Below are 24,444 nucleotides of genomic sequence, written 5' to 3' on the forward strand. Positions count from 1 at the left end.
ATGAAGTAAAAATAATTTACAATTTCTGAGTTCTAACCTCAAATGTCAAATAATTGGTGTCATTTCTATAGCAGCTGTCATACTTTCACGACTGTATCTCTTGAAGTTCTTGGAATATTTGATCGGTTATTATTGCATTTTGTTGGTCTAACTTCAGCTTTCAAATGCCGCTTACTATGTCTCGATATCTTCTTTGGTTCCAGAAATATTCGCATATGTTGAAGATGAAAAAAGTGAAATATGATAAAAAAGTTTGACCGTCTCCATTTACCAAACAACGGTTCGGTGGAGCAAAACTTAAATAGCATTTTGAATCTTCGCAAGTTTGTGCATCAAGCGGTGTCACTAGTTTTCAATTGTCATGGAAGTTAGTTTGTTTCTGAAAATATGCAAAGAACTGTCCTCTCAATTTTGTCCAATACTAAATTGACATCGGTTAACATTTTTGAGAAAAAATCACGAAATTCAAAACTTTTCACTGAAATTCGTCTAGATTCTCTTAGTTCACATTATTTTGCAATAAATAGAACAAATGTTTGAATAATAAAAACTAATTACGTTCATGAAATAATCATTGGTAAATTTTTTTCGAGGTTGTCCTCTCAATTTTGTCCAAAAGTGTATATTTTGGGCCAATAAGATAAAAACTTTCTAATTGGTCTAAATCATTTCTCAGATAGTTGTGAATTCCGATTCAATTTGGTGATTTCAAAAAATTTCATATATTTCAGTCGTTCGACCAATTTTCAAAAGAGAAAGTCCTCAACAACGCAACAAAGAACGGAAATGAGTAGAAATCGTTGAACAAGCGCATTAAAAAACAAGACCTTTCTTGAGATTTTAGTTACTTATTCTATTTTGTTGTTTCACAACAAACTACTTTTTTGCGCACTACATGAAATGTATTTGGAATCGAAGTAATTTTGCAGTAATATATCATTAAAAGTCATCCCTTTTAATAACACTATGGATTATAAGCATAGTACGAAGGATATATATTTACAACAAAGTAGGTACAGAAAAAAGATTTTCTCAGTTATCTCAATAATGAATTACAAGATTTTGGTTTAATTTCTTTTTTGAAAGACTCTGCCTCTGGTTTAAATTGAATAAACAATATGAGCATAAAATTCAAATTCACCATAATTTGTTTCAGTAGTCAAAAAATATTAAGACAAAAAAAAGCAGATTAGTAGCTCTACATTTCATGTAGTGCTAAAAAAACTAGAATCAACAATGAATAACCATAAATGTTGTAGATGTGCGTTTGTGGCAATCTCATCATCAGACAAATGGATGGCTCAGAATGGGAATTGATAAATGAAGGAAAATTATATGTCAATGCGTCTGAGACGATGAACATGTGCGATATATGGTACTCGCGAGCAATAAAGCAACGAGGGAAAAAATGGCATAGCATATTTTGTTTCAATGCACAGACGCCGCATTGGCTGCCACGTGCAAGAAATATTACTATATGAAGAAAATAATGAAAAAAAAGCACAACGAAATCATTCGCTAGCAAATGTGGTAGCTCATTCAAGCTTTTACTTTCAATGATTAACGCATTTTTTTTTCCTGCCAGAAAAAGGGGGAAAACTTTATCGAATTGTATTTAACTGCATTAGGCAAAATTAAAATAATGCAATCCATAATTTGCGATAGAGTAGACGGTAAATATAGTATTTGAATGCAGAATATGCGCATTTTGTATCGTTTTTGCTGATACATTTATGTTCTGTAACAGAACTTAGTTCTTATTCAATCAAACTAGTTGTTTATACCGCAACTGTTCGTCCGTCTAATGCAACAAACATTTCATTCGGAACGCTAAACAAACATGCGGACTTTTCACCGGCTCTATTAACACGATGGGGATGATCTGTTTAACCGCGAACTTTAAATTCGTTGTACGTTAAAGTTAAACCTAATTCATGTGGAAGGCGAAACGAAATGAAAACAACAAACAAACAATTCCGTGTGCAAGCGGAAACAAATCTCTGTTTAAAAATTAACCACGGATAGCGGCGCGGATTGACGTTCCAAAATATAGCTCGAACTAAGCCAAAAATCTCCATGATTTAAATGGAACTAGGTTTAAAAATCCCACGTGCATTGTGCGAACTTTGTGTGCCGTTTAGTTAAAGCCTTTTACAGGTTTTCATACAAATGTACACGCTAATATCCTTGACGCGCATTGTGGTCCATTTGTTTGTTCGTTTTATTTTTCTTTTCGTGTATAATCTCAACCGTTTTAGCGATTATACTACTCTTTTGCTAATCTATTTCGTTAAAATGCTTTTCATTTGCTTTCCCATACATTGTTTTTTTTTTTTCTCTATTTCTATAGGATTGAAATTTGGCTCTGCCTTAGGTATTTGCAATATGTACTGGGGTATGCTTGAAAATTGGAAATTCAATTACATCTTCGGAGGAAATTCAATTAGCCGTTCGTAAGTTTTTGAGGATGCGCTTAACACCGAACAATTGATTAGGATGCACAAGTCCAATGAACTTTCTTACATAATAAATGACGCGCCACCTTCAAGCACAGTCTAAGACTATCGTCTTTCCCTCTACTTTTTTGATTTTTCTCTCTTCTGCTTCTTTTTCTCTACTGCTGAAGTAGATGCAACGTTAGCAATTTACCTTCTATTAGACAGAGCTTAAATATGGCACAGCGTAAGAAGGAGGAGAATCATAAAAAAAAAACTAAACGATTTTTCTTACTGTGCAACAGAACAAATGAGAGTTCCGATGCAATATTTCCGTGAAAAATGTGTAAATAAAGCGTTGCATGCGGAAGAGACTGTGCAGAAATAAATGGTGTCATTATCAAAATACAATCAAATCGGAGGCATTTTTATTTCTCTCTACTGCACCAACAAATAATTTCACCGTAAGTAAATAATGTGAAGTGTTAGTTCCCTTTTTGATATACCTAAAGGTGAAATTATCGCACAATACCCAAGCAATTGCAGCAAAATTCATTTATTCATGCATTTCATGTTAGTTTAGCACACAGCCGATACGTATGAGTGTGAGCGTGCCTGTGTGTGCGGAAAGTATAAACAAGCACCAATCACTTAAACATTCACACGGATCGAAGTGGAAACCATGGAGCACATGTATTTGTTATTGATTGCAGTTCCAATGGAAAACGTTGTTTTCAAACGAAAAAGTGGGAGCAAATGAATAGTACTCACACACGAACGAAGAGAGAGCGAACGAAGGAAAGCAGTAAAAAACGGAATAGTTTGAAGTTTTGGTGCGATGTTTGAGTTTTCTCGTCAAACCGTAAAGCCTCAAGCTTACATTGAAACACAAAGACAAGCACAAGCGTACACAAATACGAACACACTCGTCGCACATGCATGGATGGAAACTTTGCTGAAATCACTTTCAGATTTCCAAGCAACACATGCATTTGCTCGTTCGCTCTCTCTCTCTCTCTCTCTCTCTCTCTCTCTCTGTCGCTATTGCTTTTGCTCTCACTCTCGCTCTTTGAAACTGAGTTTTGTGTCAAAAGCGACTATTTAGAAAAAGGATTTACTATTTAACTTATTCGAGCCAACGACAAAATACGATATCCAACTGCTGGTATATATCTTTGTTTTGTTTTTCGTTTTTTTTTTCTTCGCTCCTGTATTCAAATGCGGCTCAACCGAAATGGAAAACACACCCAATCATTGGTGGTGCAGCAGGGTTTCGATTACCGTTGCTGTTGTTTCATTCGTTGTTTTCATTTTTTATGCCACTTTTTTTGCCCTTCATAATTGTTTGTCTACACATTTACTGTGCGCGCACTCTGATTCAAATTACCACTCTTTCATCCACACAATGGTTCGCATCGAATAATAACCAATTGTCGATCATGTGCTGAATGAGCTTCAATTGGAAATGATTCAATTGAATATTAAACGACATCGGCATATATTTATTCTGAGTAATTGAAATCATTAACGTTCGATATTTTGGGTTGCGGACGGCGCTTTTTCGAGTTGAGACAAACAATTCGAAGTGGAAAACAGATCGACACCAGACACACAGCAAATATTCAATATGTCGATATTTGGCCGATGTTTCGCAATAAATTCCAACTTATCACATATTTTTCGAGACTTTTTATGTCCAATGAATAAATAAATGGCACCACTCTCTCACTCGCACACCTTTTCAATTACTTTATAAAAGGCGGCATTTATCCGCCACTAAATCACAACGGAAAATCCACCGCGATAGTCTCGATCATTAAACGTCAAACCAACAACGCCACACATTTTAACGGGAACTACATTGATGGGTGTATTGAATGCAGTGTCAAACATAGTCGTCATTGTGTTGTGCGGTGAAATAATAATTGAACCGTTGCGACAAACAAATTCCCTCAGAATATTTTAGTTTCAAAGTGCAACATGAAATTTTTTTTATATAGAGCTTACAACAACAACTCCACATGAAAAAAAAACTTTATGTTGCACTTGAAAACTAAAATATTTTGAGGGAATTTGTTTGTCGCAATGCTTCAATTATTATTTGAATTTTAAATAAATAAAAATGTTTCGATTCTGCCAAATAAAATTGTGCAAATATGCCGCTGGCACACAAGACAAAAAAAAATTGCTTTCTTTTGGTAGATTAAACCCGTATTTGAAAAAAATTGTTTTTCTTTCATTTTCGTTTTATATGATATATTGGAGTTTATTGAAATACATAAAAAAAATGTTAGATTCAAGATAAAGACTGGTTCGTGGCAGAATTGTTTTTTTAATTTTGCGGACCATACTGAGAAAACGCTTGCGTTCGAACAGAAATCTACACTGAAACAGAAGTAGATTTGACATTAGCTGTCAAACCGGCAAGATGAACAAGTGCGTTTGTAAAGTGAGCGCGTTCACTCCGAGTCAGCAGGTTTTGAACGAATTTCATTTTGCAAATGATGTTGTTGTTAGTGTAATGATACCCCCGCGGGAAAATCCATTCAAGATCAAATAAATAGTAAGGCAAAGTGTGTGTGTGTGTACATACGCGAATGGCGAATAAGAGAGAGATAACAACAACAATAACAACATCAACGCAAACAAATAGTAGTAAACTTCATAATTGAGAACTGAGCAATAAAGTTTTGGGCTATGATGAAACCAGGATATGTGAACTGAAAATCACAGTGCAGAAAAAAAGCGCTTAAGAAGACGAACGAAGTAAGGAAACGAATGGAAAGCGAGCGAGCGAGAAAAAGGAAGAAAAGGGGAGATAGAGAGCAAAAAGAAAACCAAATCGAAACGAACGAAAATACGAGAGCGAGAAAAGAAGAAACAAAGACGAGAGAAAACTAAACCAAACAAAACCAATGCAGTAAAGAGCTATTATATTTCAATTTAACATGTGAACTACATCATTTGTAGTTTATTTGTTTTCTATATAAAATATGCAATATATATATATATATACACACTATACACATGCATCAAAAAGTGTGCTATTCAATTAGAGTGGATAAAATGCGAAAACAATGACGTTTTTTGAGTGTTATTTTTTTTCTTCGTTTGCTATTACTGCTTTTCTTTCAATTTTCGTGACGCTTTTAGGGAAATAATAATTTGAAGCTAGTTAGAATGTGAGCGAACATGAGGTTTTACAAAATGTCTTGTACGCGAATGTGTGTGTTTAGTAACTTGTGATTTGTAACTGACACATTTCGAAAAAATTATTTAAATTGAGAAGGAATATTTAAAGTGAATGGGCAAACGAGCGAGCAAGCGAAAAATAAATATATGAATAATGGTTCCACCCTATTTTCGAATTTTACATTGCCGTATGCGACTCAATATTATGGCATTTTTAACAGAAGTTTTGTCGGTTTGAACCATCATCGTCGTCATCAGCGTCGTCGCTGTCGCCGCCATCGTCGTCGTTGTGTGTATTCCTGATTTTCATGTTTTCGTATTTAGCACACCCATAGGGGTATTGCAACGACCATAAAATATATGTATTTCATCAAGTTTATCAAGCTCTTTCCAACTTTATGCATAGTGTCGAACTTTTGTTCAAGCTCTACCATCTAAATGTACAGTAAAATAATTTACGGGCACGACGTAAGATGGCGTTTTTTTCTGGTCAAAAAAGTTGCATATATCCCATTGAGCACACCCAATGGTTTTGAGTGTTTTCTCATCCTCTGATTATTGCTTCAGTAGGTTTTCCTTTTCTTTAGGTCGTGTGTCTTTTTCTTGTTTCGTTTCCTTGCGATGCGGATTACAATTTAGCGCATATAATAGGATCGTAAGCACAAAGACATATATGCAAGTTTTTTTCTTTCTCACTCTCTGTCTTGAATTTTAACGCACATTCAACAGACATATACATATATTTTGAGCCGAAGTAGCAAATAAATACACAATTGTTCTAAATACCGAGCTCACGAAAAGAAAAAAAAATACGTTAAACTGCTGGAAACAACAGAAAAAAAAGAGAACGAGTGAGTAAGAGAAATGGAGACAAGGAGTGAAGAAAACAATCGGCTCTGAAAAAGAGCAGCAAACACACCACCATAAGCTTCTGAACAACAACAATCACACATGACCAACGACAGAATGATGAAAGCTGACTCGCGTTTAAGCAGCATAAACGGCAAAAAGTGAACGAGGGAGAGAGGGAGAGAGAGCAAAAGGAAAAGAATCACAAAAGAATCAATAATACGCAGTCAACGACTTAATTTCCTCACCATATCACATTTCAATGCATTTAATTCTAAGTTTTTTTCCTTCCCTCTCTCTCTCTCTCTCTCTCTCTCTCTCTCTCTCTCTCTCTCTACTTCTTCTGGTTCTGTCTTCTCTGCTGGTGGATGTTTTGGGCGCGTTGTTGCGTGTTCTTTATTCCTTTCATGTTTCCTGTCTCCAATTTGAACAACTAAATGATTTGCACTGTTGCTTGAGTAAGTTATCGTTATTGCATTATTCAATGTGTAGTGTTTACGGCGCTTCGCAAACACATCAGATTCCATACATAAACAGAACCAAACCCCGAGCATTCGAACCCTCACAGAATGCAAAAAAAAGAAGAGGAAAACTCTGGCCAGCGACTGAATGAGTGAAAGATCGAAAGATGTCTGCGGCTTTGTATACCAAATACCGTTTGGTCAGCAAAAAGTCGGATAATTGCAGCCAAAGATGAATATGCATAGATCAATCAATAAGTGCCTCCCTTCGTTGACTTCGGAATTGAATTTTGCCCTTTTTTCACACTTTTTGAATTTCAGTCAAATACAGGCGAACAAAAGCTCTATTCAGTTTATGAGCAGCAAGTAACGACATTCTACTCAATCCACAACCGGATGATAAATGTTTGACTTAATTTTTGTTTGGTTTACGGTTAAATAGATTTGCACGTTTAATAGCATTGTGATATAGTGGAACATCGTCTTCTTAAAACGTGAGATGTGCGCGTACACACTAAACAAGCTTCTGTGAGGTTTCACGAAAATAGAACACGAGTCATAAGAGTCATCATAATAAGATCGTTAAGCTATTAGCAACATTCTAAGTTTTATTTTCTCTTCACTTTCCTGTTTATTTTTCTGTTTCACTTGTCATTTTCGTCTAGGTTGGTATATGTACAATTGTACATTTTATGCATATTCTAATCGAGTATTTTGAATTTCCTTATTGTGTCAGATCACTCGAGATCAAGATCGTCTCCGAGTTTCCACGCTTTTTGCGTTATTTTCATCGAAATTTTGCAAACGGCACTTTTCATGCCAAATGAACAGTATCAATCATCTGTCAATGTAAAATTGAATTACGTGCGAACAAGGGAAGGGGAGAGAGTCATCTGTGCAAAAAAATTAAAAGAAAATCGTGAATCATTAGAACTGATTTATTTCGGCTCACCTCTAACGTAAAATTGTATTCCGAGTTTCACTTTTATCAGCTTGGCTGTTGCTGCAAAAACAGACAAATCAGCTCTTAATGAAAACTCAACTTATGTAGAACGCACTTTCAACGAGGCAAAGAAAGGGAGAATAAAATTCGTCGACAAATTGTAATTAGCGATTGGCGTATTATTACGTCTCATTTTCTTTGATCTGCAAACACACTTTGATCGATGGCTATTTTTCCTCGTCAATGTTACACATCATTGAAATCTTACATAATAAATCGATGCGTTTCTTCGAACGAACCGAACAACAACAGCAGCAGCGGCAGCAGCGGCGGCAGAGAAGACGTTTAGAATGTCAACTGTACAAACAACACAATAATAATGATAAGTGCTTTATATTTTTTTTAAATTCACAGTTTTTTTTTCTTTTTCTATTTTGGCAGTTTGCGAACACTCATTGTAATGCGTTGAACATTTTTCATTCAGTTTTTGCCTGAAAACCCGTTTAAAATTCATTTATCAAAAGATTGAATTGTGAAAACGGTTCGTAAAAAAAACATATCCATTCAAGCCAATGATCACTTTTTCAGTGAAAAACTCAATCGTTTGATTCAACTTCAATAAAAATGTGTTTATTTCGGATGAGCACGTGCATAACAAATTGGATGTTAATCAAATCAACAAACAAAACATGTTTTTCTTCTAATTATCTTGTAGTATATATTATGTATTAGATCATCATCGCATTCTCGGTTGTTCAATTTCATTTAAAATGGTATAAACAAAACGTTGTGAATGCTATGATTCAATATGTGGCTGAATAATTGCACTTGAATTCTATCAGAACATTTAAGTGACGAAAAATAAAGCGAAAAAAACCCATTTTCTGGAAAATATTTAAAATATTCAACAGATTTTAATTTCTGGACGAACTGATATCACAGCAATAGCGGCAAAAATGAACGGATTTCAGCGCGCATATTCATGTTATTTGACTGATGTTTCTTTTTTGTTTCATACTAGCCAATTTTCATAGGCCAAATATATGTGTATGATCGCAACGCATGTCGAGAGGAGATGAAATACACATAGACACGCGACGCAACTAATCTGTGCACACACACACACACACATGTTTTACGACGATTTTATCGTATTTTTTTTTATTTAGCTTTTTGTTGTTGTTGTTGTTTTTGGTGGTGATGCCTTTCAAAATTTTGACTATTTGGCAGTTGTCACAGCATTTATTCAGCGGTTTATGTGTGATGTTGCGTTGCGGCACATTAATATACATAATTTTTATTCTGTTTTTTTTTTATTCATTAAATTTTGGTGTACACAAGAACAACATTTTTAGAATTGGTCATGGGTGTGTGTGTGTGTGTGTGTGTGTGTTTTTATTCGAATGATTGAGAGATGAAAAATGACATTTGAACATATGATTGTTAAGAATATAACACCAGAATTTAATTGAATTTCAAGGGAGATAATTTCATTTTAACGATACCACAACATTTAAGATGAAGTTTTCGAAAGGCGCTGTAACATAGAGAGCCTATGTCAAGGAGCCTATCACCGCCACTCTATAATAATAATCTGGCATTTAATTTGGTTACACATTTTTCATCGAAGACGAAAGTTGTGCGAATGATCATTGAAACGATGAAATCAATTGGAAATTTTTGCGTGCACGTTTTGACTTTGGTTAGAAAGGGACGAAACAAATATGAATCAGTTTACATTTTTTTTTCTTCGTTTTTTCGACGTTGATGACCGCAACTATGAGTTGTTTATACGAAGTTTTTTTTTTAACAATCACAATTTATTTTCCTATGCGCACACAATTCACTAAATGCAATTTTATTTGGATTCTCATTCGTTAAGTATTAAAGACCTGAACGACCTTTTTTATCTTTCTATTTTTATATATTCGCGCTGGCGATATTCGGTTTTAAATACAATTTTTTTTTTTGTTTAACTTTTCCTACTTGATTCTGTTTTTTTTTTCCTTCTTGTATTCACCGCGTTATTGTTTGTGCCGGTAACTCGCCAGATGCTTCATACCGTCGTGTATGGTTCCGTATTTTCTGTTAAAACTTATGATTATTGTTATTGGTTTTCATGGTTTAAATCGATCGGTTAGTCAGTTGAATTGTTGTGTGCCGAAACGGATACAGGCAGAGAGCGACACGTTCATTTTCGCGAAAAACCTTTGATCAACTGAAATTTCATACACACGGCATTTGTTTTGCTAGTCAGTCGTCGTCGCTGTCGTCGTAGCCGTTGCTGTCGTTGTCGTTTTGTGTGCGATATGGCAAGTAAGTGGCATTTTAGTGTGCGACGCCTTTTGAATATTATAATACGAAATACACGCAGGGACCAAAACAAGCGAGTAGAGAAGACGGTTTGAACACACCACACTGGGCTATATATTGGGCTGAGAGTGTGCTCTTTGTGTTCTGTGTGCTGTTTGGTCGTGCTTTTTACCTATACACCATGCATACATTTACGCGTATATTAAAATAAATACATCATGAAGCTATGCGATGTAAACTATTTCACCGAGGCGCACACAGCACACACTAGCTAGCACAACTCATGAATGTTATAACAACACACAGAACACAGTCTCGGTTCGTTCGTTCGTTCTCTCAGTCACACACACTGGCTGGCTCTATCCAGTATTTCTATCAGTGGCTAAAATAACTGATTTTCATTTCTATCCTCCGAACGCCAACAACGGCAAACAGCCGTACAATTTGTTTCGCACACATTTTACCATGCAATAAAGGTCAGAAGTTAATTTTTACTACAAACATAATATCACAGCAGTATTTTCTTGAAGAAGCGAAAGCGTGGAATGGATTTCGTTTCAGCGCCTGCTTCGAAAGGATAAATATTTTATAAAGAAACATAAAGCCTCGCATACTCATACTCAGATAGCACTTATACTTCGGTGAACATGAACACACTCACACACACACACACACACATGACGAACACACAAGCCCAAACAAAATGTGGATGCCATAGCGTCGAATTCGTAGTCGTTGCTGTCGCCGTCGTCGTTCTACATGTGGAAATATTTGTGTGTGACATTTTTCGTTGGGAGAGCTTGATTTGTTTCCATTTCCAACGATAGCACACTTGCACTTTGGCTCTCATTGCTCGTTTCACTGCTTCAGTATTGAATATTCGCGGCACGTCAACTATTTTGTCGTATTGAATTTTCGTTCAGGCTGCGCGACACTTTGACTACGAAGGATGCAAATCATCACTCACCAATTCCAGTGGCTATCCAACACAAGCCAAACTATGGACTCTATGTATGTATGATTGAAAACGACAACAACAACAAAAACTATGAGAAACACATTGTTTGTGGCCATGTCTTTTCCTCACAAATCCATGTCATTCAGCATTTGTGCTTGATATATTCGGTCGTGCTTGATATGAACAGAAAAAATTGAGCGATCGTAACCAGGGGGAATTTACGAACTGCAAATGGTGCCAGTTGTGCGAATGGGCGAATGCTAGTACGTGCATTTAGATACAAACATTTACAAATGCTACGAATGCGTGCGAATGCGAATGCAACCATTCAATGTATTTAAATACAAGCATTCGCGAATGTTTGCGAATGGTTACGAATGGCACTGCAAATGAGTGTGCTATTCAAATGGGTAGCATTGCGAATGCACGAATGCAAATACAATCGAACGACATTATTCAAAACACTTGTCGAAACAGTGCAAATTCAAGTCGTTAAAATGGTAAACAAAACATTATTGAGGCTAATTTAATATAAAAATTATATCATATTGGGTCTGGGAATTAGTTTTGTCGATTTTTTTTAATTTTCAAACATTTATTTGAATACCAAAATGAAATTACATTTCAATCAAAATATTGTCCATCGGAAGCGATGACCTTCTGCCACAATGTGGGCAATTGACGGATGCCTGCCTTAAAAAATTCCTCATCTTTTGAGGCTATAAATGCATCGAGCCAATTTTGGATTTCTTCAACTGAAGAGAACCGCTCTCCGTCCATATGGTTTTGCATCGATCGAAACAAATGGTAGTCGGAAGGAGCCAGGTCTGGGCTATACGGGGCGTGAGCCAAAACTTCCCATCCGCTATTTTCCAAGTAGTTTTTGACCGATTTCTCGATGTGTGGCCGAGCATTGTCATGTAGGAAAATCAATGTCTCTTTTCTGGTCTCCCATTTCGTGCGTTTTTCTTTGATTGCTTGTTTCAAACGTATCAATTGTTGTCGGTAGAAAGGCCCATCGATGGTTTGACCACTTCTCAGCAGCTCATAATACACCACTCCCTCCTCATCCCACCAAATAGACAGCATTACCTTGTCGCCGTGAATTTCTTGTTTTGGCTGTGATGTTGCTGGTTGGCCGGGCTTAACATACGATGCTTTGCGCTTGGGGTTATCGTAATGAATCCATTTTTCGCCACCAGTGACAATTCGATACAGAAAACCTCTTTTTTTGTGCCTAGCGAGCAGCATTTCGCAAGTCACCAAACGCCTTTCAGCTTGAGCCGGCGTCAATTCATGTGGTACCCAATTTGACAACTTGCGAATGAAACCAAGGGCCCTTAAACGATATCCAACAGTGCTTCGGTCAACATTCAATGCTCTGGCAAGCTCATCTTGAGTTTGACTCGAATCTTCATCGAGCAATGCCTCCAATTCCGCATCTTCAAACTTTTTTGGCTGGCCGGGACGTTCCTTGTCTTCCGTGCTAAAATCACCACTTTTGAACCGTGAAAACCACCGTTCACATGTACGTTCCGATGGAGCATGCTCACCATAGGCTTCCACCAACATTCGATGCGCTTCAGCCGCAGTTTTCTTCAAATGAAAGCAAAAAATTAATGCTTGCGGGAAATGTTGCTTTTTCGGTACAAAATTTGACATATTTAAGGCGCAAAAAAAAAATGTTTATCCAAACTTCGATGAAATGATAGATGATGATTTTTGTAGTTTGACACTAGACCACTCATGTGAAAAAGAAAAAAGTATTGCCCGATACAACCATGCAAAGTTACGCCATCTTTTGAAAAATCGACACGATTAATTCCCAGACCCAATACATTTTATTTTTAGGATCTCGAAAAACTTTTTTCTGAATTAGAGAAATTTTCCAATAATGGAATTCCAGTTGATATCAAAATAATTTTGGAAATAAGTGCGTTTGACACTTGATGACTCTCATCGCTAATGTTAATTGACCGTGACATTTATCAACGACATTGAAGAATTTGTGAACGAAAATTTGGAAAAACTCAAAAATACTCCGTATGAAAATACTGTTTTACACTGGTTTTGTTTTGTTTTTTTATTTATGGTGGAGCGATTCAAGACTTTTAGTATCGACAAAATTAATGCTCGATGTCCCGGTTTGAACTTGAACACTGAATTATTTGCCAGACAATATTCGTATGCCGTATCTTTCAAATAAAATTTATGTTCGTTTATCAATTCTTCTATATCGCAAATGCTTTTAGAATCAATGGATAACAGAGCAGTTTCGCATTCAAATCCAGCACTTATTATGATTTTTTCTAAATTTGCCGGTAGTTTTTCACCCAATTTCTTTTTTAATATCTGAAACACACGTGAACTCATTGCTTATGGCGTTTTTAGCGCCCAATCGCTACTGACGTTTGACTGAACACAAGTATTCGTAGCTATTCGCGAATGGCTACGAATGCTTGTGCGAATGTGTTAATACATTCACTATGGAGCGTCGCACGAATGATCGCACTCCGAATACATGGCGAAACAGGTACGAATGCCTCTTATTCTGCAAATGGCAATGGCATTCGCGAATGTGAACCGCTCCTAGGATCGTAATAAATGAGAATGATCAAAATAGTGGAACGCATAGTCTATTCAAATCTAATTCTATTCAAGATTCTATTCTTTTGAACAATCATACACGATCACATTGTGTTTTCAATCACTTTTGTCGTTGATGTTTGAATGTTCCTTTTATACATGTTGAAAATGGATAAAAAAAGGATTTTCCACACAAATTCTGACTGTCAGCCAGGCACACTCCAGACAATCAAGCCGAAAAGCATACATTCTCACACATGGATATTCAATCAAATCACATTAGTGTGTTGTAACCATATTTCGTTGAATCCTTTTGAACTCATCCATCAATCCCAGTAAAAATGGTTGAACTCACAAGAAATGCTTCGGTGATTATTTCGCACTGAATGAAGTACATACTGTCGATGGGTACAATCGACGTGTTGTGTGACAAACAATAAACAACGATCTAGTTTAATTGCCAATCGTGATTAAATTCGGTCATGTGCATAGAATAAGAAGTGGGTTAGTCCGAACCATTTGTGAAAATGTGCATTGAAATTTCGAACGACACTCGGGATTGGGACAAAAACAACCATAAATCTTTATCGCACATCTTGTATGCTTCTAAAATGTATGCATGAGACAATCACGTTAAATGCCTACATTCATTTTTCTCAATCACACACACACACACAGTATTTTATCGAACTGTCACATCAAAACAAATGAATTCTCAATCCGTCTCGAATCAAATGAATCTTTAATCCCGTTCAATGTTAGTAACATGATGTTACTCAATTCAGAACAATGAACATTTGAATTTTGGCGTTTTCGAAATTCGCTCAATGCAAACGGTTCATTGAACAACATTCACTTTCATTTGTAGAACGCTGTCGCGTAATTTGTTCATATTCAAGCAAAAAGATAAATAATTTCAGTCACCTGGTTTCTGTCTCACTAACGGAATAAACAAAGTCAAATGATAATCCGCGTGTATGTGTGTGTTGACATCAAACAATTTGTAAATATTTTAACAAACGGAAAAATATGTTGTACACAATTCGATTGAAATATTTATAAATTCGCACCCGATCCGATTTATCCATTGGTTACAAATTGGGGACGCTACGATTTCTTCGTTCATGCACCTAAGCTCCCGTTCTCTGGGTCAATAATGTGACCAATCGAAATTGATGGAATGAAGGAAACAACAAACGAAGGAAGAAAAGAACGGCATGAAATCAAAGCAAGAAAAAAAAAATCGGAGCAAAGGCGACATGCGGAAAAATGCAGTTTGCGTGATTGAAATGATTATGTGCCGCCAGTGGAATTGTTTGCAGTTCCGAACCAATGCACAATCACATGCAAATCCATTCCGTATGTCAAAGCTAGAAAACACATTCCAAAATGTGGGTATATTTGAAAACACATTCCAAAAATTACGGTCCCGCATGAAGATGATTTCAATTGTATAACTTTTGGGTATTATTTTCTTCGAATTATATAGTTTTGAGCTTAAATAGTGGCCTGCAGATTGATTTGAATTCATTTGATATGATTTTGAACAAAAGCGAAGTATCAGAAGAAAACATGCGAGACATCTATTCAAATATCAGAATCAAAAATGCCAGCGCATGTTCTAGTGAAAACTTGAATTATGACTTGAGCTTTCGACAGCTTTACACATGCGATAAGTATATCGTTTCATAGATGTCTCCATTGACATGGACCCTTCACATATTCTTCCTATTCAAGTTTTCGAAATGACTGTTTGTTAGTTACTCATTTTCATGCATCTACGTAGGTTGCTATTTATATTTCGGGAATAAGGTTCTCCTAGTATTTTCCGATGCAAATTTTTGGGTCAGTCGAAAAGTTTGACATTTTTTAAGATAAGTTTCTTCAGACGTCAATTGTCAATTCACTATGCATCATGGTCAACTCGATGAAAAAATGGAATTGTCTCGAGAAAATTTTCGTGCAATAATTTTTTACGATTTTCGAGTGGAGCTATCTCAACAGGAGTGTTTCAATCGACTTCATTCCGATTTTGGCGAGGAAGCACCATCCATGGCCAGCGTATATATTTGGTACAATGAGTTCAAACGGGGGTGGCAGTCACTCAAAGACGAGCCGCGGGAAGGTCGTGAAATTTCAGCAGTAACGCCAGAACACATTGACGCTGTGAAAAATCTGAAAGTGAGAAATGGTCATGTGACTTATCGTGAGATTGAGGCATCCTTGGGCATTAGTATGACTTACATGCGGTCAATATTACACGTGGATTTAGTGCCGTAAATGCCGTTAATATGTCAAAACCTCCGATTTTTTTTTCATCAAAAAAAGAGTTTTGGACCAAAATGGGTTTACAAGCTCTCAAAAATGTAATTTTGATGGACTGAAATGCTCGCAATCGTCACTAGAGATCACAAAATTATCATTTCCAAGTATGGCATGCCATGCCAGAACATTTCAGTCAACATACTGTGTTTGAAAATAACAAAAAAAAAATTACTTTTGAAAAAACTGACGATTTTCGCAGATTGCAATGCTTCGTTCTCGGAAAAAAGTATTTATATGACTGTTATCATACTTGAGAATTGTAGTACCATGAATTCTGAATAAAACAGAAATTTTCGGAGTGCGAATATCCGAAAAATTGGCCAAAGAAATTCGGAATTTTCTTTCACTTCAAGAATTTTCAATTTTTGATATGATCATTCAATCGAATATAACCAAGTGTAGAATATACGATAATGGTCTCATTGGCCAGGAATTAATAGACTAGGAATGAACGAAGATTTCTGAGTAGTTTACACAAGGACAATCAATGCTATTCGCACCAAACAGGAAGTTTATTTCCAAAAATTCCTGTTTTTCTAGATGTCATTTTGGGACTAAGGCTTAAGACACACCCAGATATGAAAAATATATCTACTATAGTGTTTTAAGCTTAAGAAATGTTGAATTTTCTGAAAATGACCACGAAAGTTAGATATAGTCATCGGAGGTAACTCATTCCCGAAATATAAATAGCAACCCACGTACTAGGGGCATTTCTCACGAAAAGAATGAATGAATTCTTATAAATTTGAAAAATTTCTTCCGTTCGGTCCGATTCGATCAATTTTTATCTATTCGTGTAAATAAATGTTCATTTACACTGAACTTGTGTTCTGGAAGTGGGTTTTGGTGGATCTCAAGGATCGTTCAGAACTGCTCCCGGTTCTGGAAGTGGATCTTCAGGATGGGCCAGGGCATTGTCAAACCGGATCTGGTCCATCCTGAGGATCCACCAAAACCCACCTCCAGAATCGGGAGCAGTTCTGAACGATCCTTGAGATCCACTGAAACCTACTTCCAGAACACTTTTATTCAAGCAATATCGTCATTTCAGTACATTTTCTTACAATTTCAATAAAAAAGAAGAAATAATAGACATTTTTGCACATTTGCTCAAATTTTTTGTGTGAGAAATGCCCCTAGTGCATCTATGAAGTCGGCTTTTATCGAATTCAACTAGAAAATCAGGCGAAATTTGGCTCAAAACTGGATTTCAATAAATCAGGATTTGAAAAAAAAAATCGGTCGCGATTCATGACAAATATCGTAAAATTTCCGCTTTCATAGCGGGAATGGGAAGCCCAATCATATTCTACCTAGCCAAAGAAATAAAAACCCATGGATTTCTGTATAAACCGTAAAATGAAGTTGAAATCACTTCAGATCACACTTCATAACCAATGTTATTTATTCATAACTAATTTAATAAAATGTCTATCAATGTTGTTTGTTGACCAGTCATATATTAGTGTACAATAAGTTGTTTGTTTCATTTATGTTTGTTGATTATTTTTTTTCTTGTTCATAAATTTAACCCTAAGAATTAACATAATCAAAAATCATATAGACTCGTACAGTAAAATGATTTGTAATTTGTTTTTTTTTTTCATTCATATTTTTTAAGTGTTTATCTCTTATTTCAATTATTGTATAAAAAAACTTAAAACTAATCTACAATATATTTTAAAAATGATCGATTTTGTGGACTATTGTATAAAGATGTTGTTGTTGTTGTCGTTGTGTTTTGTTTTGCGTCGTATGTTTGTGTGAAAACATTGGTTTTGTACTTGATAAAAGAAAATTGTCTTTTTTTCTGATATTTAGCAATTGTCCGATTGATCATGGCGCAATAAATTTGTATTTTTACTCATACAATCAACATACTGGCTATTTATAAAACAGACATTTGCAAAATGGCAAAGTGATATGATAACAATAATTTAGGCTTTTGATGGCCTCAACTCATTCGGTTTCCTTTCGGTTTTTTTCTCGTTTTTTTTTTGGCTTATGAGCCCAAGAATATTTGTGAACCTGAATAGTGCCGTCGCATGGACAAACTAATCTAATGTGACGGAATGTTGTGATGGGTATGTGTGTGTGTGTGTGTGTGTTGAGGTGAATCGGTTTGATTTAGAGTAGCTTGATTTTGCTTAGAGTTTTGTTGTGGAAGTATAGAAAACGCCGTGTACTGGATCGGCCCAATCGACCGTTGCGTTGTTTCACTGGCAGTTCACCAACGGTGTCTTCGGCAGGTGCGGTACTTGTTGATGCAGATCTGGTCTTGTTCGTTGATGGTTGCTCATCTTTGGACTTTGATTTGGCAAAACCCATCTAAAATTTAGAATGGATTCATAAACAATTAGTTATCAATTTGTTTGCATGAAATTTGTGGAATTTGCAACGAGTTCCAGCAACTTTTGTTTCCGCCTCTTTTTAATTTAATGAAACACTTTTTCTGAATTGAAAAACAAAAATAGTAAGAAGAATTGACTCGTACCTTAAATACTATATAAGCGATGTATCCTAAGCTAGACACCAAAAACACTAGACCCGGTGGTGTGGCGGCCGTTTGTAGGAATGCTGCCAAAAACATCAATTGGATATAGACTAGTGTCGCACTGCCATACACAATCACAACCATGCCAATGCTATTTCGAGTCGAAATACTGTTATTTGAGCCCATTTCCGAGTCGGAGTCCGATTTCCATGATTTCACGAGCGAATTGCCACGCAAATGTGGATGAATCGCATCGAATTCGGCCAAAAGTTTTACACGTTTTTCATCGAGTGGATCAGCAAGTTTGTGTGTTTCAACAGCAGCGGTCGATAGATCTTTCGCCGTAACTAACGATTCCTTTCGCTTTTGTACTCGTAAACAATAGGTTTTCTCTGGTTCAACATTAGTATTTGATGGTGTTTTTTTCTGGAAATTACACAAAAAAAACAACAAATTTTCATCTCTCATTAAATTGTTAATTTTTAATTAAGTAATTTGTTTCGAGTTTTTCATTCTTTTGTTTTTCGATTATCATTCGCAAATTAATTCAAAAATTGATCAATTCACTTGATGCACGGAATCTAATTTGAATATGCATCGCGTTCGGCTTACCTCGAATATGCCATTGATTTTCATGCATCGAGTGAAGGCATCAATCCAGAACAATATTACTGCGTACATCATTTTGAATGTGGGCCATACTGTGTGCACCGCATACTTTTCTAAAATCATACGCGATTTATACTGCAGCTCATCGAGGACTTGCAGCAACGATTTTTGCGACAACAGCGTACCTGTGTATGCAACAAAAGATAAAGACGAACATGAATAATTAGTTAGTAATTAAATATAATGTTTCAAAAAAAAAAACGAAAGAAAGAAAAACTCGCTATCGATTTTGTACAATGCAATTAAGTGACCATAGACAAGGGCAACCATATCGTATTCTAGTTGATAACATAAACAAAACACGCACATTATTTAATGAATTACCGCCGCGTGGCAATTTCATCAGATATAAAGCCAAAAATAAAATCAAAGACATTCGTGCACATCTCGTAATGTATCTAATCTTGGCATTAGCTTGGGACGAATCAAGTAGGTATATTAAACTAATTTTGCGAATAAAAGCGATTATCTTTGAAACACGGTGTAAATAAATGATTTTTTTTTGCGTTTTTGTTCTGGCCACACAATTCAATGTGATTTTTCTATTCTCTGTGTATGTGTGTTCTAATCAAGACCAATGATATCACGTTTCTCTAAAAAAAATATATTTCAACAAAAAAAATTCTCTCTCTTTCGAATGATAAGAGCTGTCTTTGAGCGGCGGATTTGCACGTTCTAAACTGATATGCTTAATGTTATGAAGCAAAATGATAGATGTTGCTGTGGCCCATAAAAAGAAAAAAGTTTTTTGAACTGAACCGCAAATGTTTGATTTATTTTTACTTCGTTTTCGTTATTTGCTTTAATGATTCTTTTTTCATGTGTGGACATGCGTTTGGCCTTGGAAATAAAACGCTGAACAGATAATTCAAATATTTGCACCATTTTTCTATTTCGTTTTCTACTTCTTCTTCTTTGGCCGTCCATCTCATCATTAGAATGTTTTTACATGGTTCGCACAATTCATATGCAATTTTCACGACTCGTTGCTATATAAATAAAACCGCATGCCATTATCAGCGTTGAGATATGCTTTGTTTTGAGTTGGGTAACAACTTATTACGACGAAGTTTTTATTTCTTCTATTTCTCGGGCGCCGTTCATTTTTTTCCCCCTCTCGATGGAACGGTACTGGGTACTGAGATATTTTCTTTACAGTACTTGAATCAAAATGATAACAATGGTCATTTTTCAACACATGTCAATGGATCCACTCAAAACAAGGATGATGGCGATAAAATGTATGAAATACCAAAAGACGTGTGAACGCAATGAACGATCACCGATTTGATAATCTATCGCTTCTTTAAAATCAACCGTGGTTTTTATTGGCTTTCTTGACTTTTTTCTGCTCGAGGAAATGTCAAAACATGCACTCAACAATAGCTCAAGTTGAAACGGTAATAAATTCTTTTGGACCGATAATTGCTTTGATTCGTGTACGCTCTCTCTCTATCTATCATACCTTTCACTTCATCGTCAGAATTAATACGTCAAGGATTAGCATTGCACTAGTCATTTTTGTTCCATGTTATCATGCACTCATGCGCTTTCTTCAATTTTGATCATTGTGTGCCACTCCGAATTTTTGATATTAAGATAACAATTTCATTCCAAATTTTCCCCCCTGTAATTTTATCGCGGTTTTTGTGACGAATTCGCATCTTCATGTTTTTTGGTGGGGCTTTGTTTGTGTTTTCTCTTTTTCGGTTTGCTTTTTTAATCAGATCCGCTTTGGTCGAACGTCTTTAATGTATTGGATTCGTTGTGCGTTATCAATCTATATTATTTTTAACGATTTGATTGCCAAACTGGCGGCAATTTGTTTTTTGTCTCGTGTGCTCCAGACAAAGAATGAAAACAAAGCCAAAGAAAAAACGAGAAGAAAAAGAATCGCTCAACACTGACCCTACTAACTGTATATTATACATTCAAGTGGCGTTTATTTTCGTCATTTAGATTATTACGGAGCAATGTAACGCACAAAAAACAATACCTAGATGAACTCATTTTTTGGTTGTTGCTGGTTTATGACGAATATAAAAACATTTATAAATAATATTTTTTGTTCGGTTGATATCACAAGAGACCAACACTCGAGTTCGAGATAGATTATGTTGGAAATTTAATAGAGTTCAACGCAAAAAAAAAAAAACACAAGAGTGCGTTTCGCCCAAAATAAAAAGTGTAAGATATGAATCGAAAGAGAGCGTTAAGCAACGGAGAAAAAAACATCTGGTTCGGTGCGTTGTTGCTCATGTGAAATGTGTCACTTCCGTGCCTCTGCGTTGACGAGATTCGTCTTGATTGTCGTAAATAAATGCGTTTTTATCAAACACACACACTCTCTCTCTCTCTCTCATTCTTTCTCGGTCTCGATCTCTCTTATGACTTTTTCGCCTCTTAATTTAAATTTGTTAGTTAAATGCTCTGTGTTTTCATAATGTTTGATGACTGGTTCGCTGCTGCTGCTGCTGCAGTACACACAATCAAATGAAATGCATCCAAATCTGACGTACGACCATTCGAAAGACAAACCATTAAGAGAGAAAATCTAGTTATGGAGGTTGCTTCTTTGAAATGATTTGTTTGTGTTGGACTTTGGTCGTTGTCATCGTTGTTTTCCATTCGTTGTTGCATTCTAGTTGTTCGGTACATTCTTTTTTATAAGAAACTTGTTTCACCTTTCTAAGGTTTCATCTTCTTACTTAATGCACCATCAGGTAAAAAATAGAAACAAAATGAACGAAAACAAAAACAAAAAAAAAACAGGGAAAAAATCAATAAATATTAGCTGAAGAATAATCAGTCTTCAAAAACACTTCCCAAATTGGTCTTTTCGGCCGATGTATGCGTTCGATGTTTGTGCTCAACTTTGACGTTCTGTGACGATATGCAGCATACATAACTGTGCTGGGCTTGCCGACAAACGTCATAATTGGCTTATTTTTGGGGATTTTCCATAAATTAATGTACGATATGCAAAGAGCAACATAGAAAGCAACGACCAACAAACGAAAAATATGAACAACAAATGACAACTTTTGCCCTTTCGTCGTATGGACAACAAATGATGGCAAAAGTGTTTTATGTCTTCTCTTTTTCTTGTGTAAGATACATCGATATTTTAATACGCACAAAGAAAAAAAAAATCAAATGACTTACCCGCTAATTGAAGCGTATAGAAAGCAGTGTATTGAAATTTGTCAAAGGAATCGCTGCGCGTAAACGGTGTTTTTCGCTTGTTGACAACGTCCAGCGGTACAGTTGAGTTCTCTTGCAATGATGACATTTTCGTCAGGTGAAATGCCCTTTTTTCTTGTCGAGAAATTGATTTTGATTGTTCTATGTTCAATGAGTAGTTTTTCGTTTGTTATTTATTTATCGTTCGGGTTATTGTTAATGTATTTTCACGGTGTATATGCAACTAATTTGAATTTTGTGTCGTTAGAATATTACTGAAGGGTTTTTTTTACGGTTTTTAACTGGATTTCAAAGTTCTGTCAATCATTACAAATTAATGCTTTTAATTTTACACTTTACTTTCGATTATTGATGTTGTTTTGCTGCTTTTTTGCTTGTTGTTTCTTCAACTATTTAACAACTTGTTAAAATCGTTTACTGTCTAAATTATACTCAAAGCGAAAAATTCTTGCAAAAATTTATTTAAAGTTGGGGTTTCGGCTTCATCCTTTGGATTTCTCTTAATCAATTGGAAGTGCATACTATACTGTTGAATGTTTTTTTACGGTTCGATCAAATGTGAAAAAAATTTGGGTTTTCTTTGATTTTGTAAAGTCTGGTTGTCTCAAATCAACGATTTTCTTATTTATTTTTTTCTATTTCTTTCTCAAATTTACGACTTGAAAATTAAAAAATTGTCATATCGACTATGGTTCCATTACATTATATATCAACAATGTGTGATTGCAACAAATTTAAAACCAATTTTAAAAACAGCAATAGCTGATGACAAAAAAAAAACAACAACAATTTATCACAACGATTTTGGTGGATTCTTCTATCGGATTCAGTGTCTATCACAATAAATGCACAGCTATTGAAAGCACGTTGATTCTGTTTTTTTTTTTCGCTTGGTGATGAAACAGAATAGAATAGGACAGTGTGTAGAACTCCAATAAATTTCTTTCAATTTAAGTTCCAAAAAAAAAAACTGATGCAGTGCAAAGCGGTTTTAATGATTCTGCTTGCAACGTCGAAATTAATATGCGAACAGAAATTATTTGGTTTAATTTTTCTTTTGTTATTTTCTGTTGTTGAAGGCAAATGTAAAGAAGATGTCGATTCGATTCGTCAAAGAAACAAAATTTAACTGAACTGAATAATTGTCATACAAAACGTTTAAATATAACAAGAGTGTGTGGTGTCGGGAGCCGAACAGTCGAATGAAAAAAGAAACACACAGCCGAACAATGCACGATGAAATATAGGCAAATCGTCCGTCTGTGCATGTGTGTGTATGTACTAAAGTGTGAGCTATCGAATGCGTGTGTGTGTGTGTGCGTGTGGGGGCCTTACTTTTGCCATTGCAATGTGTTTTTGTTTTCATTTTCGGCTGTCGCTATGTCGTTGATTCATTTGTATGTGTGCTCATCGGTTTACGTGTGCATGTGTTTGTTTGAGCGGATCACTTCTTTTTGGATTGTGTTGCCGAGTGAGTGAGTGTTGCTCATCGCTTTCCTATTTCTCTGCTCAGCCATTGCTGCTTGGTGTATGTCACTTTACTTTCTTTTTTTTTTATTGTAGTTTCGAATGCATGAGATGGAGAGAGAGAGTGAGAAAACATTGATCATATGATTGTATTAGAGACCGATGTTTGTCGACATTCGTCTAGGGTGAACTTATGTACAAACTAATGCATTTTATTTTTTGCACTCAAACATACAGACATCTATTTGGTTCTTCACTTACATTTTTGTTTGTTATATCCAATTCACTCACGTACGCCATCACTTTGGATTTAATGCCTATTTTTGAATAATTTAGTTCATCTCCATGGAATATTTATATCGTCATGAAAATTGAATGGAATCTTTGGCGCATTTCATCTTCTGGAAACTACAAGGCGAATCATCCAACATCGCAATGCGAAAAACATGTTCGATCGCTGCCATTCATCGATTTTATCATATTCGATTTCACCGTTTTCCGTCGAACGCTCTTAATTGTTATTGCCATTTCACAGTACGCAATAT

The 24,444-nt window shown here is 35.7% G+C and overlaps 3 protein-coding genes across 6 annotated transcripts in view; 1 reads left to right on the plus strand and 2 right to left on the minus strand.

The window, feature by feature from the left end:
* Window positions 1-10,099, minus strand: part of LOC129577237 (potassium voltage-gated channel subfamily H member 6) — a 101,664-nt gene extending 91,565 nt beyond the window's left edge. For 2 of the 4 annotated variants that reach the window (XM_055463932.1, XM_055463931.1), the window contains exons 1-2: window positions 9,619-10,099; window positions 7,890-8,237 (exon numbers count right to left, since the gene is read on the minus strand). The gene's annotated coding sequence lies outside the window, so the exon portion shown is untranslated. Of the gene's footprint in view, window positions 1-7,889; window positions 8,238-9,618 lie in introns of those variants that run through there. The other 2 variants (XM_055463925.1, XM_055463930.1) reach the window with 2 other exon arrangements.
* A 5,546-nt stretch (window positions 10,100-15,645) lies between these two features.
* On the plus strand, window positions 15,646-16,017 carry LOC129577085 (uncharacterized). Its single transcript, XM_055463546.1, has one exon. The coding sequence runs from the start codon at window positions 15,646-15,648 to the stop codon at window positions 16,015-16,017; it is 372 nt and encodes a 123-aa protein (XP_055319521.1).
* A 1,388-nt stretch (window positions 16,018-17,405) lies between these two features.
* On the minus strand, window positions 17,406-23,655 carry LOC129577244 (uncharacterized). The gene is made up of 4 exons (XM_055463941.1): window positions 22,394-23,655; window positions 19,172-19,353; window positions 18,560-18,985; window positions 17,406-18,393 (listed from the first exon to the last, which is right to left on the minus strand). Exons 1-4 carry the CDS (start codon window positions 22,518-22,520, stop codon window positions 18,193-18,195), a joined length of 936 nt encoding a protein of 311 aa, XP_055319916.1. The 5' UTR covers window positions 22,521-23,655; the 3' UTR covers window positions 17,406-18,192.
* Window positions 23,656-24,444: the final 789 nt, after the last annotated feature.

This window comes from Sitodiplosis mosellana, unplaced genomic scaffold, assembly GCF_009176505.1.
Source record: "Sitodiplosis mosellana isolate CC-2019 unplaced genomic scaffold, AAFC_SMos_1.0 Smas_scaffold_6197, whole genome shotgun sequence".
NCBI classification, from domain to species: domain Eukaryota; kingdom Metazoa; phylum Arthropoda; class Insecta; order Diptera; family Cecidomyiidae; genus Sitodiplosis; species Sitodiplosis mosellana.